Source organism: Lemur catta, chromosome 16, assembly GCF_020740605.2.
Source record: "Lemur catta isolate mLemCat1 chromosome 16, mLemCat1.pri, whole genome shotgun sequence".
Lineage (NCBI taxonomy): Eukaryota > Metazoa > Chordata > Mammalia > Primates > Lemuridae > Lemur > Lemur catta.
This window is the reverse complement of record NC_059143.1, coordinates 39,612,073-39,628,301: the sequence shown is the minus strand read 5'-3', so window position 1 is coordinate 39,628,301 and position 16,229 is coordinate 39,612,073. Positions and strand designations below refer to the sequence as shown.

At 34.6% G+C, this 16,229-nt stretch overlaps 1 protein-coding gene across 1 annotated transcript; it reads left to right on the top strand.

Annotated features, from left to right (window-relative positions):
- The first annotated feature begins 920 nt into the window (after window positions 1-920).
- STARD6 (StAR related lipid transfer domain containing 6) lies at window positions 921-15,205 on the top strand. Its single transcript, XM_045527379.1, has 5 exons — window positions 921-993; window positions 5,507-5,633; window positions 7,489-7,606; window positions 10,513-10,606; window positions 14,768-15,205. Exons 2-5 carry the CDS (start codon window positions 5,613-5,615, stop codon window positions 14,967-14,969), a joined length of 435 nt encoding a protein of 144 aa, XP_045383335.1. The 5' UTR covers window positions 921-993; window positions 5,507-5,612; the 3' UTR covers window positions 14,970-15,205.
- Window positions 15,206-16,229: the final 1,024 nt, after the last annotated feature.

Below are 16,229 nucleotides of genomic sequence, written 5' to 3'. Positions count from 1 at the left end.
CATACCTCGCACCAACTGACTGCCACTTTTTCCAGGCTTTGGACCACTTCTTGCAAGGAAAAATATTCAATTCTCAACAAGCTGTGGAAAATGCCTTTTGGGATCTTATCACCACTCTCCGGGCTTCTTGGCTGCTGGCATAAACAAGCTACCATTAAGGTGGCAAAACTGTGTTGATAGTTTAGGCACATACTTTGAATAATTGTACTGCTTCTGGTTTGAGATATGACAAACTACACTTTTGATTCAAAATCGGGCATTTCATATTTAATTACCTAATACATTTTCTCATTTGAAAGACTTTGAGTAAGAAGAAAAGGGTTCATGCATGCATGCATTTAACAAGTAATTATTGTTCATTGCTATGTGACAGGCAGTGTAGAAAAAGTATTAAAATGTAATCTAGCATTTTAAAAGTTTTTATGTGATTACATTCTTACCAATCATCTGTTTTTAAATCTTTGCAGATAGATGGACTATAAGGCAATTGCCCAACAAACTGCCCAAGAAGTTTTAGGTTACAGTCAAGATACATCGGGCTGGAAAGTGGTTAAGATTTCAGTAAGAAAACAAGTCAACTATGTTTTAAGAGTCTTATATTTAAAAAATTTTACAATGAATTGTTTCTCATTAATAAAAAATTTTCTCTGCTGGGCACAGTGGTGCACACCTGTAGTCCCATCTATTTGGGAGTCTGAGGCAGGAGGATGGCGTGAGCCCAGGAGCTCAGGGCTGTAGTATGAGATGATTGTGCATGTGACTAGCCACTGCACTCCAGCCTGGGCAACATAGTGAAACCTCATCTCTAAGAAAAATAAAATATATATATATATTTTTTTCTTTTACAAACCAGAAAAAAAATGTATCTTTACTTTTGTTTTTTAATTTTTATTTTTTCTGTATCTGAACATAATTTATTTGTGGATTTTTATTCCCCATTGAGAAAAAGGTAACTGTTTCCAGCAAGGCTTCTAGAAAATTCCAAGGAAACCTGTGAGTATAATTTCCTATTTACAATCGTTTTAATTTCACTGGCATTAACGTATCTGGAATTCATCACTCTTTCATTAACTATACAAATTATTTAATAGTGATCAGTAACTAAAAATTATTGTCACTAAACTGAAATGTGATATTAATAAAATAGAGCAATTATATACCATGCATATGATAACCCATAATGGCAGTGATCAGGCAGCAAAAAAAAAAAAGCAAGTTCAAACATTTTATAATGATCTGCAAGTAACTATCTGGCCCCTGTCTACCTCTCCGGCCTCATTCCCTATCACTTCATCCTCATTCTCCCTGTTACAGCCACAACAGACTTCTGTTGCTTGAATGCCCTGAGCGTAAACCCGACTCAGAGCCTTCCTAGTTGCTCTTCTCTTGCCTGGCATGCTGTTCCCCCACATCTCCCCAAGGCTAATGGCATTTTTGTCCTCAAGGTCTCAGATTCATTATCTCCTCTTTAGAGTGCCCTTTTGGGCACTTCGCCAAAATTCCCAAATACACACAGTCAGGCACTGTTTACCACACTATTCTGCCATTATCTTTTTCATAGCACTTATCACTATATATAATTTACCTTCATTTGTTTTCTTATTTATTATAGGCCTTTTTTGCCAGATTATAAACCTGACAAGAGTAGGAACTTGAATAGGAACCAGACTAGAAATAAATCACTCTTGTTCATTGCAGTATCTGTAGCACGAGAACAGTGTCTCACACCTCAAAATATTTTCTCAATGTAGGCCTTGTCTCAATACTTTGTCACTCAAAAAGGGCCATTCGTGGTTAGCTTTGGGAATTTGCCTGCATGCATGAGTAGAGTTTCAGTTATTTGGTTGGAATTTCTTTATGCCCTGGAGGGATGAAATAGAGACTTATCAACAGTTTGTCCTATGCGTTCCCCTAAATGTTAGAAGCAGCTAACATTAATTTCTTACTATATGTCAGGCATTATGCTAAATACTTTTCTTTTATGTTTAATTTACTCCTCATATGTCTCACAGTGTAAGCACTGTGGTTATTTTCATTTTACAGATAAACAAAGGCCTACATAAGTTACTATCCCTAAGTCACCTAGTGAGTAAGTATTGTGAGATGAAACTTAGAAGCCAGGACTTTGCTTCAGAGGCTATAGTTTCTCAATCATTATTTTTTTCTGATCTCCCCAAAACTATCAGATCTATCTGTGGAATAATCAAGACAAATTATCCAGAGAAGGATTCTGGCAGAGTATACCTTTACTACCATACGCATTTCATGCTTATTTAGCATGTTACTTTCTTCTCCTCTGCCAGTTATTTCCATACCGTTTATTATTACTCTTATTACCACCACCACATTTAATCCGCTCGTCTATCCTCTGAGGCAGACAAGTGAGATAGTTTATAAATTTTATAAATTAAAGCATTCAGATTTAAATAGGTTAAAATTTTTTTTAAGTAACAAAAGTAATGAATAAAGTTTCTGTGACCAAATGAAGAGTTCTGACTGAGCTGAGTATTCATCCTGGTTCAGTATCTTCCTAACCTTAATCCTAAAAATCTTCTTGACTATCAAAATAATTCAGACATTATTAATAAGATAATTTAAAAAGTGTTGTTTCACTGTTATTATCCCCTCCCACTTTATGAAAAACTTAAGGAATGAAAATTTATGTTATTCAGTGATGAGAATTATAGCATGGTTTTTTTATAAAAATAGAATGTGGGGTTTATACTAGGTCATTTTCCACAATTCCATATTCCACAAGTAAAAGAATCAGTAATATCAGTAAACACAGTCATTAACATCAGTAGCTGTTTTATAATTAATGCTGGGTGTGGGCAGAAGAGGAATTTAGTAAAAATGTATTTATAATGAAAAAATACAAATTGCAAATAAAAAGATATGACTATAACAAAATAATTAAAGGCCAAGTTGTTCATAAATATTTTACTGAATTATTTTGTACTGCAGAATAGAATACAAATATATTTTATTTAGATAAAATATAGGTTCTCTACCTACTGTAAAAACATTAAGAATTTCTGGAGTAATTGCTTTTATGTAATAGATTTAGATGGGAAACTGAATGTTATTCTCTATTTCAGAAAAAAAGAACTCAAGGAACAACTAATTCATTTTTTAACAACTTTATTGAGATACAACTTATACACTCTATATTTTAGAACAGAGCTTCCACAACATCAGCTGGGAATTGTGGGCATCAGAGATTTCAGTTATTCCCCTCCTACTGTAAGACCATAGCCCTGGACTGGAAGCTGGTGGGGAGAGGGAACCCTGTCTCTGTCTGCACCCACCTTGTAGAGCGGTGGTCCTTCCACAGACAGGGGTAGAGGAGGTGTGTGCAGAGGATGGTTTCAGGATGATTCAAGCACATTACATTTATTGTACAGTCACACCTCTCTACTAATAATAATCTGTATTTGCAGCCGCTCCCCAACACTAGCATCACCACCTCTGCTCCACCTCAGATCATCAGGCATTAGATTCTCATAAGAAGCGCATAACCTAGATCCCTCGCATGTGCAGGGTTCATGCCCCTATGAGAATCTAACACAGCTGCCACTGATCTAACAGGTGGTGGAGCTTATGCGGTGATGCAAGTGATGGGCAGTGGCTGTAAATACAGATGAAGTTTCACTCCCTCTCACACCTCCTGCTGTGCAGCTGGCTCAGTTTCCAAGGGGCATGGACTGATATGGGTTGGGGACCTCAGTTGTGGAGTACCAAAGTACAGAAGTAGAGCTCCTGTAGGGTGAAGGAGATGGCTGGAAGCAGGTTGTGGCTCAGATGCCATAGACTCTTGCTTTTTTTGCATAAACTTAGTAGATTTGCTTTAAAAAATGTTTCTCCGTTTCTTGTATGCCCTTAGGTCAATTTCCAGAGACTCAAATGGTTTTTTGTTTTATTCTTTTAAATGATTTTCACCAGTAAAATGGCTGTTTCACTGTGGAGATGGTTTACTAAACTCATCATATAGCCACTCTGGAAGTCCCACCCCCAACTCATTAATGTTACATAGGAAATGCCAAAAATAAGATCACTGAAAGGCTATGAGGATCTTATCATTTTACAGGTGTTTCCCCAAGTTTAGAGTTTTTACTATGCAAAAATAGACATTACGTACTATTTTTCTCTTTGCTCACCCTCGTAGTTACTATTCTGTCATTCACAAAAACCATAAAAGGCTATAAAATGATTTAGAGACATATTAAAATTGGTGTGGTTATACAAATCCACATTTACTAAAAGGCTTTCACTACAGCCTGAAATTAAATGTATAATTTGTAAAAAGTGTAACTTCATGTATACCGATCTGACAGTTGTTCCAGATATCAGCTGAAGCTTGTCAGAAACTATAAGGGATAAGAGAGAATAGTTAAAATATTTTTAATTTGACTTTCACTTACAATGAGCACAAATTTTATTATAGATATTGATAAAATATCTAAAGAACTGTTTCATCTTAATGATTAATAGATATAAAAGATATATGACAAAATTGATATATCTGAAGAGCCTTAAACACAAATACTGAATTGCTTGGTGGGTGATGGACTTAAGTACTCAAAACATAGATGTTTTCCATCTCCAAAGACACATGATATTTACATAATTTTAAAAGTCCCATAACTCCAGTACATCTCTAATGAGTTTATTATGATAAGGTACCTTAAGCCAGGCATGGTGGTATATACCTGTAATCCCAGCTATCTGGGGGGCTGAGGCAGGAGGATCTGTTGAGCCCAGAAGTTCAAAACTAGCCTGGGCAACACAGTGAGACCCTGTCTCAAAAGAAAAACAAACAAACAAACAAAAAAACATGAAAAAAATAAGATACTTTTTAAGTAGGAGCCTACCCTTTTCCTAAGACACAACTTTAATTATATTTTATAATCTTCCAGGAAGCAAAACAAATGATTTCTGCCTTGCATATGATAACTCTTACTCATACTTTCCTCCCTTTTGCAAAGTGACTAGAAAATAAAAGATCAACCATTGAGTGGACAGCCTAAGCCAGGCATTGGCAAACTTCAGACAGAGTAAATACTTTAGGCTTTACAGCCCATATAGTCTCTGTTTCAACTACTCAACTCTGGCATTATAGTACAAAAGCACACAAAGATAACACATAAATGAATGAATGTGGCTGTGTTTCAATAAAATATTACAATTAACCTTTGAGCAACGTGAGAGTTAGGGGTGCTGATTCCTATGCAGTCAAAAATTTGCTTATAACTTTTGACAGCCCAAAAACTTAACTACAAATACCCTACTTGTAGAAAAATGAATTTTGAAATAATGTATGTTAATTATTGCAATGTATAGTTAAATGAACTTTGCTACTTTCCATTGAACATTAGTGTATTAAATTGCTAATATTACCTTCAAGTTTTCTTCACTGTTATTTGCTAAATTAGCCTACCTTTATACACTTTGATAGCATTACATTTTCAGCTTAGACTAAAGTTTGAATTCTCCTTGTTAACTATAGATATCGTGTTGAAGGGATAATTCCAGAATCAACAGCTAAACTATCTGATTTCCTCTACCAACCTGGAAACAGACTTACTTGGGATAAATCATTGAAGGTGTGCAATATGATACAGAGGATTGATTCGGTAATTTGTCGTTTAATACTGGACTTTTACTGCATTAATATGTTTTTAGTTTTATATCTTAGTGAATTGAGTTTATTAAAACTATGTTATGTAGACAAAGTATTTTATAGATTCAAAGTGAGTTGAAATCTTTATAAAAGCCTTAAAATTTCCCTCTTACCTGTCAAGAGTTTAATTCTAATTAGCTTTATTCTTATTGTAAATGCATATTACATTCTGAATCTGGTCAACTCTTGCAGATGTGTGCCATTTGTTATGCGGGAACTGAAATAAATTCCCAACATATCTGCCATCACCTCATCATTTATTTAGAATGTTATAATTTTACCTACTTTGATTAAACTGATCTTAAAGTCTGGGGGAGAAGAGAGGTTGTAGAAAAAGCCCAGGAAGGTAAATCAGTTTCATCTTGTAGAAAGATCTTATCTTCATCAGTTTCATCTTGTAGGGAGGAAGTTCCCATTCACAAAAACACATGTCTATGACCTTGGGATTTGAACATTCAGTTTAAGAAACATCCATCACAAATGAAAGTTCAAAAATTGGAATATTTCATTCATTATTGTATGATACTAACCATACAGTTCCATTAGCACTTCAGATATTTCTGTTGTTGTTGCAAGTCATCTGTAATGATGGAAAGAATACTAGATGTGGCATCAAAAAACTTAACAAATTCAGAGAGATTATGTGACTGCCCAAGGTTACCACAGCCAATATATGGTAGATCCAGGATTTGTACCTGATCTCATAATTCCAAGCCCTTTCCAGTATACCACAGTGTTTTTGCATACCATTAGTGTAAGAATTATTATTTTACCTTCCTATTAATATTTATAGTATTTTATTTCCAGGGGTGTGTTTTTATTGCCTCCTCTTCACCCTATTGGTGAGGAAGGGATTCCCACTCTAGGGCTATGGGGATGGCCAAACGCACGATATCTATCACTGGACAAATGAAATTGACAGAAGCTTACTAATCATTAATCACAGACCAGGGGAGGCAGACACACAATGACACACAAGGGTGACATGGTAACAGAGTGAATAACCAGGGGCTGTGGGAGGCAGACTCTGTGGTGTCAACAGAGTGAGGTAAGCCCCAGTTCTTGAAGAAGGATGTGATTGATTTGTCTGAATAATTCTAAGGGCCAGTAGGGAACTGAAATCCACAAAACAGGAGTAAGTAGTAACTGTGCTGGTCCTCTTGACAAGGAGGGTTGTTTGGCTAGAGGATCTTATCTGCAGCAGCAGAGTGGGGAGAGGAACTTGCAGTTATGCATTCAAGACCCTCCTGTCTCATCAAATGTCAAGGCAGCACATAATATTGGTCTTTAATTTGAGGCCTTACACCCCAGGGTGCTAAATCAATGCATTTTTCAGAATATATTACCTAGTCAATGTGGAGTAGTTGAAATAGTACTGTATAGGGATTCAGGAAACCTGGGTTCTAGTTCTGTACTTAATCTCTAGTTGTGCAAGTGATTTAATCTGTTAGGCTTCAATTTCTCCATCTAAAAACTGAAAGAGTAGATTATTTCAAGATTACTTCCTGAATTTTATACACTCATAATTATAGATCTAAATGTTCCTTTAATACTCAAAATGCAAGCTGATTTGGTGATAATGTCTTAAAACTTCAAAGCCCTGCTTTTTCCAAATAGAGGCCAATCTGGGGCAATGAAATTCTTTGGGGAACAATAGAAAGAAAAGATATTAAGTAATTGTTGCTGTATGTATCAAACATCACTATGTACTCCATGAATATGTATGATTATTTGTCAATTAAAAAATAAAATTTTAAAAATAAATAAATAAATAGTTGTTACAATCTTTATGGTTTGATTTGTTGCAGGACACAGTTTTATGTCATACCATTACACAAAGTTTTGCCATGGGCTCAATTTCCCCCCGAGACTTTATCGACTTAGTAAACATCAAGCACTACGAAGGAAATATGAGCATTATCAGTTGTAAGTTGAAATATTTTACTCACATTTTGGAATTATTATGAGTTTTTAATAAATTTTTTCCCGTTAGTTCAGTTTGGAAGAAATTATATTTTCAATTATTTCCTTCTTTCAAATTTACTCAGTGGGACCAACAAGTACATATATCATGTAGACATGCCTGATATTTTACCATTTCGTACCATAAGGAACTTTGGATTCAAGGCAATTTAAGATAACTCATTGTGAAGGGACTTTGGTAGAACAATGGCATAGAGCTCTGTTTTTCCTCTTAGTTTAATCTAATCTCACATCTATCTAAACAGTTTCCCCTACTGTAAATTATTTGGGGATAGGGACAATTAAGTTTTCTTAGTTATTATTTCCCAACAAGCTTTCAGTTACTCTGAGATGTCTGTACCACTCTAAGTTTCAGAGTCCAAAATGAATCATAGCACTCACTCAAACCCAGTTATCTGTCTTGCAGTATACTAAGGGCTGATGTTCATAATGTTCATATATGTTTTGTTGTCTCATTTTTTAAATGAGGCCACATAAAATGTAGTCACTGCCTGCAACACAAAATACTGTCTGCCTGAATCATAGATCTGGTATTTTTCATATTTTTAAAGCAGACTATTTCTATCTCATTATTACTGATCAGAGGGAAGCTTAAGTACTGAGGTTAAAATCAACAAGTAGAGGTAATCAGTCACTTGGTGCACAAATCACTACTGAATTTGCTTTAAGAAATCTTCATTGAATGGATTTTTGATGAATACTTGTAATTTTCTTCTTAATGTTTCTTTTTTTTTTTTTAGCCTGCACTGCATCTTGCTTTGAGCTAAATATTTTGCATGCATTCTCTCACTAATGAGGAAACTGAAGTTGACAGAAATTAAGCAGTTAAGAAATTAAGCTACATAGCTAAGAAGCAGCTGAACCAAAATTAAAACTCAGGTCTCTCTGATTTTCCAAAATAAATGCTGACTACCACACCATATGCTTCACAAAAGACCCATACCTATTTGTAGACTATAATCAATTTCTTTTTTTTCTTTTTTTTTTTTTTTTTGAGACAGAGTCTCACTCTGTTGCCAGGGTTAGAGTGCCATGGCGTCAGCCTAGCTCACAGCAACCTCAAACTCCTAGGCTCAAGTGATCCTCCTGCCTCAGCCTCCCAAGTAGCTGGGACTACAAGCATGTGCCACCATGCCCAGCTAATTTTTCTATATATTTTAGTTGTCCAGCTAATTTCTTTCTATATTTTTAGTAGAGACCGGGGGTCTCACTCTTGCTCAGACTGGTCTTGAACTCCTGAGCTCAAATGATCCACCTGCCTAGGCCTCCCAGAGTGCTAGGATTACAGGTGTAAGCCACCACACCCAGCCCTCCAATTTCTTTTTAATACAGTAACTGCCATGTGAGTTGTATTTAAGTCATGCTAGTTTTGAGCCCAGGGCCTTGTGAAGCATATGAAAGCTCAATTCTCTGAAACTAATTCAATAAGTATGTCGTGAGTCACATACAACTCAATTGACATGCAGTATAAAAATTGATTGTAGCACCACATGAGTTGCATGTAACTCACAGAAAACAAAAAATAACAAATTTTTCATTAAATAAGAAAGGATTGTTTTATTTGTCAAAATTTCTATTCCATTTTCATAATAAAACACTGTGGCCCCAGAGAAAAAACATTTTTTTTCCTAGTGTGGCAGTCAACGTGTTAAAGAAAAACAAGCATAATCTCCATATTTCAAAAAGAGAAAAAAATATTTAATATCACCCTGGAAGTACCATTATGCCTACATAACAGGCTGTGTTAAGATAATGCTACAAGTCATAAAAATGGAAAATTCATTGAACCACATTAGTCTCCTGAGCTAGTGTTTCACATTGTATTTCCCACAGAATTGATTGCCTATGTTAAAATCATATAGAAAAATCCATCTTCTCTGACAAGAGCAGGATTCAGTTGCACAGAATAAACAAATATAGTTTTAACAAATATATTTCTTAAAATATTTTTATAAAGCATATGATAACCATAAATTAAATCATAATCAAACCACCTCCCTCTACATTCACATATAATACAGATATTAGGCTGTGTAATTCCTAAAACAAACTCCTACTGATTTTTAATTATAGTTTGAAGTTAGCTATAGGGAATTGGCAGAAGGGGGCATTTTAAACTCTTTATTGATAGACCATCTAACTAAATACTTTATTTAAAAAAATGATTAACAAGAAAATCTATGAGCCCACAACAATAGAAGTCTTTTTCTATGTGATAACTTCTTTTGCTTCAAATCTCAAAAAGCAGGCCAGGCATGGTGGCTCACGCCTGTAATCCTAGCTCTTTGGGATGCTGAGGTAGGAGGATCACTTGAGGCCAGGAGTTTGAGAACAGCCAGGGCAATAGTGAGACCTTGTCTCTACAAAAAAGTTTTTTTTAAAAATTAGCCACGTGTGGTGTCACGCGCCTAAAGTCCCAGCTACTCATGAGGCTGAGGCAGGAAGGTTGCTTGAGCCCAGGAGTTGGAGGTTGCAGTGAGCTATGATGATGCCACTGCACTCTAGGCTGGGCAACAGAGTGAGACCCAGTCTCAAAAAAAATTACTTTTTAATCTCAGAAAGTAATTAAATGATACTTTTAATAGTTTTTCTTGTATATACAATGTAACAGCATCTTAGAAATACTAGCAGGCCAAACTTGAAAGGACAATAATGTTCATAGTGGTATTTTCTCAGTTTTGGCTTGTGTATATATTCATATATGTAAACATATTCACATGTATAAAGCTAATGTTAACGCTGGTAAGTAACTTAAATGCCATACCATACATTTTTAAAAAAATATGTTACTGAAAATAGAGTTTTTCATCTTTGTGGAGGTTTCATTTTAATTTTTTTTAATCACTTAGCTCAAAGTGTGGATTTTCCAGAATTTCCTCCATCTTCAAATTACATCCGCGGTTATAACCATCCTTGTGGCTTTATATGTTCACCTCTGAGTGAGTAAGTGTTATTTGCATTTATTTATTTTAGCAATGTTTTTAGTTCAACTTGTGATTTAGTCTAGGATTTCTGGCTCATAGTAGAAATATGTACCAGCATATTCAGTTGGGGGGAAAAAACTGCCCCTGATGAGATTTTTAAAATGACTTTTTATAATTGTTTTCATCTTAAGTATAATCAGAATGGATACTTGCCTACACAACATGATTTGAGGTTTCTGAGAATAGTCAAACATACAAACATTTCCCTGCAGTTAAACTTCCCTAATGTTTTATATTTTTCCATTAGAGTCACTTCCATAAATTATTAAGGAATTTCGGTGAATTAAAAATAAATTTCACTAGATGTATAACATATTTATTAGCAAGGAATGCTTTACCTTGAATGAATTCTTCCCCATGGACTACCTGCTAGGTAGGAACAGACACCTGCCCAATGAGACATCCAGTAGATACATTCAGGTAAGAGGAAAGCTGGAGAAATCAGAGATGAGTCACTGCCTAAAGGTGGCCAGCCTAGGGATAAAATGGCAACATAAAATATATATATTCTGTAAAAGCATGTACTCTAATTCATTATCATTTCACAAATTCTTTAAGTTTTAATTTTTGCTAAATGATTTTTATTAAAAGATATTAGCATATAAAAACCTGTAAATAAAACTTCATATTGGTCAGATACAAACCTCTTAATGCAAGAAAAAAATATTTATGTGAAAGAAGCCCAAATAAAATTAAATTTTACATGAGTATTTCTTAATGTTTTCTGTATTGAATTAGAGAACTGAAAAACCTCACAATTATTCACATTAATGGACAGGATCATTGGTGCAGATAATAATAACAATGCGTGGTCTTTCTATCCATTTGTCAGTTTTTACTTTATGGCCAAGACTTTATTTTCCATAGCAGGAGAAAACAAAACAAATCTTCTCAAAACCATTAGGGAGTTTTGGCCTAGGTCGAGTTGCTTGTGGCATAGAATAACCAATGGCTGAGACAATGAGGATTGCCAAGGAAGAAAGGATATTTTGATATGAAAGACATGTTAAAAAGAGAAGCAGCCTCAAATCCCTCTTCCCATCTAAGGGAGAGTATGGGCTTTTTAAAGAGGGGAAATTAACAAGAGACAAGTTGTCTAGAAATTAAGAAGCGGAAATGAACAAAGGTCTATGTGCTTGGAGCAGGTTACTGAGGGATGGTGAGTCTTGGCTCAGGAAGTCTGCCCAGGAGCCTTTGGAATCTCAACTCCTTTGTCTTGCAGCAATTCTGCCATTTCTGGGAAACAACTCAAAAAGGTCAAGTGGTTAGTTAGGGAGAGGATTATAAAAAAAAAAACTTACAAGGGTCATTGAAATTTTTTCCTAGAACCAGTTACACAAAGGATTATTACTCCAAATCAGCAAGGTAAATCAGCTGCTGGCAGAGACTCTAGTTGGGAAATTACACACTTGAAGTGTGCTTCATAGGCCAGGCCCTTTCTTGTACCTTGTCAACTGTAGAGATACTCTCCAGTAAACATTGGAAAGGCTTTCTTATGTGTGTAAAGCCATAGTAAACTCAAATAGAGATTTAAGACCATACAAACTGCTAGTACAGACAGTAGTCCCCCCTTATCAGCAGAGGGTATGTTCCAAGACCTCCGGTGGATGCTTAAAACTGCAGATAGTACCAAACCATACATACACTATGCTTTTTCAATCTGATAACTGAAAGGGCTACTAAGTAACTACATGACTAACAGGTGGGTAGCATATAGAGTGTGAATACGCTGGAAAAAGGTATTCATGTCCTAGGTGGGACTGAGCAGGATGGCACAAGATTTCATCACGCTGCTTAGAACGATGTACAATTTTAAATGTAAGAATGTTCTATTTTTGGAATTTTCCATTTAATACTTCATATCGTGAGTTGACTGTGAGTAAATGAAACAGCAGAAAGTGGAACAGAGATAAGGAAGGACTACTGTATTCTCAATCCAGCCATTTGAGGCACTGTAAAAATAGTCTAAAATCTGCACAGAGAAGAGTATAAGAAAATGGACACTCACACTATTGGTGGGAATAGTGGTCTTCATATCCCTTAAAAGAATTTTATAAAACTGCATTCCCCCTTGCACATTTTTTAGTTGGCATAAAAAATTTTCATAGGATTAAATGGATAAAAAGGAAACAATTTTCAGCATATGCTAAATACTGACATTAAAAAATAGTCATATCATCCAATAGATTCTAAATGCCATAACAACTTGAAACCCACCATGACATTATCCATTTCAAAATATATACAATGTTTCCTTTTAAAAGTCAGAAATTTTATGTCATTTTTTTTCTCCTCGAACTCACATTTTTATTTTTCCCCTCACATAATTTTATTCTAATAGAGTGTTTTATGCTTTGAATTCTTTTTTAATCACCCTATCATAATTCTCTGCAAAAATAATATATATTTAAGTTTTTTAATTTGTTTTATTTCCTGTGGCCATGGTACCTAAGAATTAAAAAATATATGCCTTCTGTACTAAGTTATCATTACACATTGATCAAAACTTTAAAAACTACAAATTTTGTTACGTAATTATTAAACATAATGCAAACTGTTATTGGAAACACATCTTTTGTAATTAGTAAAAGTGAAATATCATTTACTATGTGCCAGGCATTGTTGTAAACAATTTTGCATATATTAACTCATTTGATCCTCAAAGTAACCCCATGAAGTAGGTAGTATTACTATGCCCAATTGGCAGAAGAGAAAATGGAAGCCCAGAGAGAATAAGGAACTTTCTTGGGGTTAAATATAGGTAATAGTAAAGCTCAGTTTCAAACCAAGGCAGACTAGTTCCTGAGTCCATGCTTCTAACCATTATATTCATTTCATTTAGGTGTGGATGGGTAAATAATAAAATCAGACAGCATTCAATAAAGTCTACTCCTACTTTTCAGTTTATAAATATAAGAACTAGTAGTGTATACTGACTGATACTGTTACCCAACAAATAAATAACAGAGCTGCTTTAAGCCTTAAAAAAATAAAAAAATAAAAATAAATATAAGAACTGAGAAAATTTATTCACATAAATAAATGGGTTAAATGGAAAGAGTATAATTCGAGCACTATCATTCAATGCCTTATAATCTTTCTGAATTATATACCATAAATTACATAGTAACTAACCTATCATCAAAAAATATTTTAAATGACCTATCAGCTGACAATTCAATTAGATCCTTAAGTTTTATTAAAAGAAAAGAATTGACATGACTTGGGAAAGGATTTATTATCCAGTCATTAATCATTCACTTTCTCAACTCACTTCTAATAGATGAGATTTTCCCTTTAGCATCTCAAAGATTTTTGCATGTCAGGGTAAAGCACTATTCAGTACTATTTAGTATGGATGATAGGTATGCCTTTGTTCTGTAAAGCAAAAGTAGGGTAATTGTGAACAGGTTGATGGGAAAGTAAAAGCCCACATCTGCATCAGAGATATATTCTCAGATCAGATTAAGGGAAAAAATGCATATGGAAGTAGAAATTTGTAAAATTTATTCCCTTAAAAGTATTCATCCTCTCATACACCAGTTTGAAGATCACTGGGTTAGAATATAAAATACTAGTCGTCTTAGGGGGCAATTTGGAAATAACATGCAAAATGTTAAATGCACAAACATTTGACCTAGACATGTATGATATATTATGTACATATGTATGCTTTCTTTGCATATATATAGACAACTGTCTGAAAAGATACAGTTAAAATTATAAACAGGGATTATCTCTGGGGAACAGAATAAGAGGAATAAGAAAGGGGTAATCCTCTTAAATTATGAAAAATCTGTATTGGTTAAATTTTCATAATAAATATGTATTTTATAATTTTTAAAAGTCAATAAAATGACAAAAAGAAAAAGGTGACTAAAACTAAAGATTTTAAGATGCATTCTAACTACTTAATATTTTTATTTAAAATTTTATTTATAGGGATGTGTTTGCAAGTCACTCTATTTTTTTTCCTTACTTTGGTAAGTATCTTATCATAAGCACTATGGAGGGAATCAGTGGTATATAAGACAAGAATCCTGTTCTCTACAAACTTGTAAAGTCAATAGGTAAATCTAAAAGTTCTTTATCATTTTAAAAATTTTTCCTTTGCTTACAGAAACCGAGAGTATTCCAAACTAGTGATGTTTGTCCAGACAGAAATGAGAGGAAAATTGTCCCTATCAATAATTGAAAAAACCATGCCTTCCAACTTAGTAAGTTTCATCCTCAATGCAAAAGATGGAATAAAGGCACAGAAAACTTCATCAGGATATGGATTTCATCCTAATACTCTTTCATCATTCCAAAACAAGAAATGAGGTCTTGCTGCTATGAAATCATGTGCAGCAGTTATTGCAGTTTACTTGTGAGTCAACATGCATAACAACAGTTAAACGATTCTAGACAGTACTCTTATACAAATTACTGAAGATACTTTGTGAAAATAAGAACTCATAGTTGTACAAGAAAACAGCATTAAATAGTTTTTAATCTCACATAAGAATGATGTTAAATAACAAATGTTATTAATACATTTTTACCTTTTGCTTTTGCCCCTGGAAAATGCTGTGTATGAGACATCAAGAAAGCAGATGCAGTCAGAAATCAGCTTTAAAGATTAAGATACATTTTAAATTGTTTTTCTTTCACATACTGTTTCAATTGAGAATTATAGAGAATATGAACATAAAAATTAGAAAGAATTCCACTAGAATGTATTACCAATGACATTAAGAATTTAAAATTGAATGAGTCATGAATCAATTTCTGGTTGTGGGCTACAAGACATAGTAGCTCATTTCTCCCGTCTTTCCTCTTACAACCTAAAAACCCTGCACATAACACAGCACACAAGCATAGGAAAACTCTAGCATAGGTGGAAAGAATGAGCAAATTGTCTAGGGGCCTTGAAACTTGAGGAATGACATTCAGTAGGTTCTCTGGGTTTCCTTATTGCTGCCCGTATATCCCAGACAGGGCACTGCAGAAGACTCCATATAGTAACCATCAAAAGGCATATAAATAAAACAAAACAAAAAACCCCATCTGCACTCAAATGTTTATAGCAGCACAATTCACAATTGCAAAGATGTAGAAACAACCCAAGTGCCCATCAATACATTAGTGGATTAATAAAATGTGGTATATGTATACATACCATGGAGTACTACTCAGCTATAAGAAACAATGGCACCTCTTGTATTTTCCTGGGGAGAGCAGGAACCCATTCTACTAAGTGAAGTATCCCAAGAATGGAAAAATAAGCACCACATGTGCTCACCATCAAATTGGTTTCACTGATCAACACCTAAGTGCACATATAGGAATAACATTAATCAGGTGTCAGGCAGATGGGAGCGGGGAGGAAGAGATGGGTATATACATACATAATGAGTGCGAGGAGCACCATCTGGGGGATGGACACGCTTGAAGCGCTGACTTGGGGGAGAGGCAGGCAAGGGCAATATACATAAGCTAAACTTTTGTACCCCCATAATATGCTGAAATAAAAAAAATAAAAAATAAAAAAATAAAAATAAAAAAACCTCAATGGCATGAAAAAGACTGCTCCTAGCTAT

Excerpts from the sequence above, each read along its gene's own strand:
- STARD6 (XM_045527379.1), top strand. The coding sequence starts at position 5,613 with ATGATACAGAGGATTGATTCG. Across the intron at positions 7,607-10,512 it reads AAATATGAGCATTATCAGTT|CTCAAAGTGTGGATTTTCCA; the intron begins GTAAGTTGAAAT and ends TTAATCACTTAG. Across the intron at positions 10,607-14,767 it reads ATATGTTCACCTCTGAGTGA|AAACCGAGAGTATTCCAAAC; the intron begins GTAAGTGTTATT and ends CTTTGCTTACAG.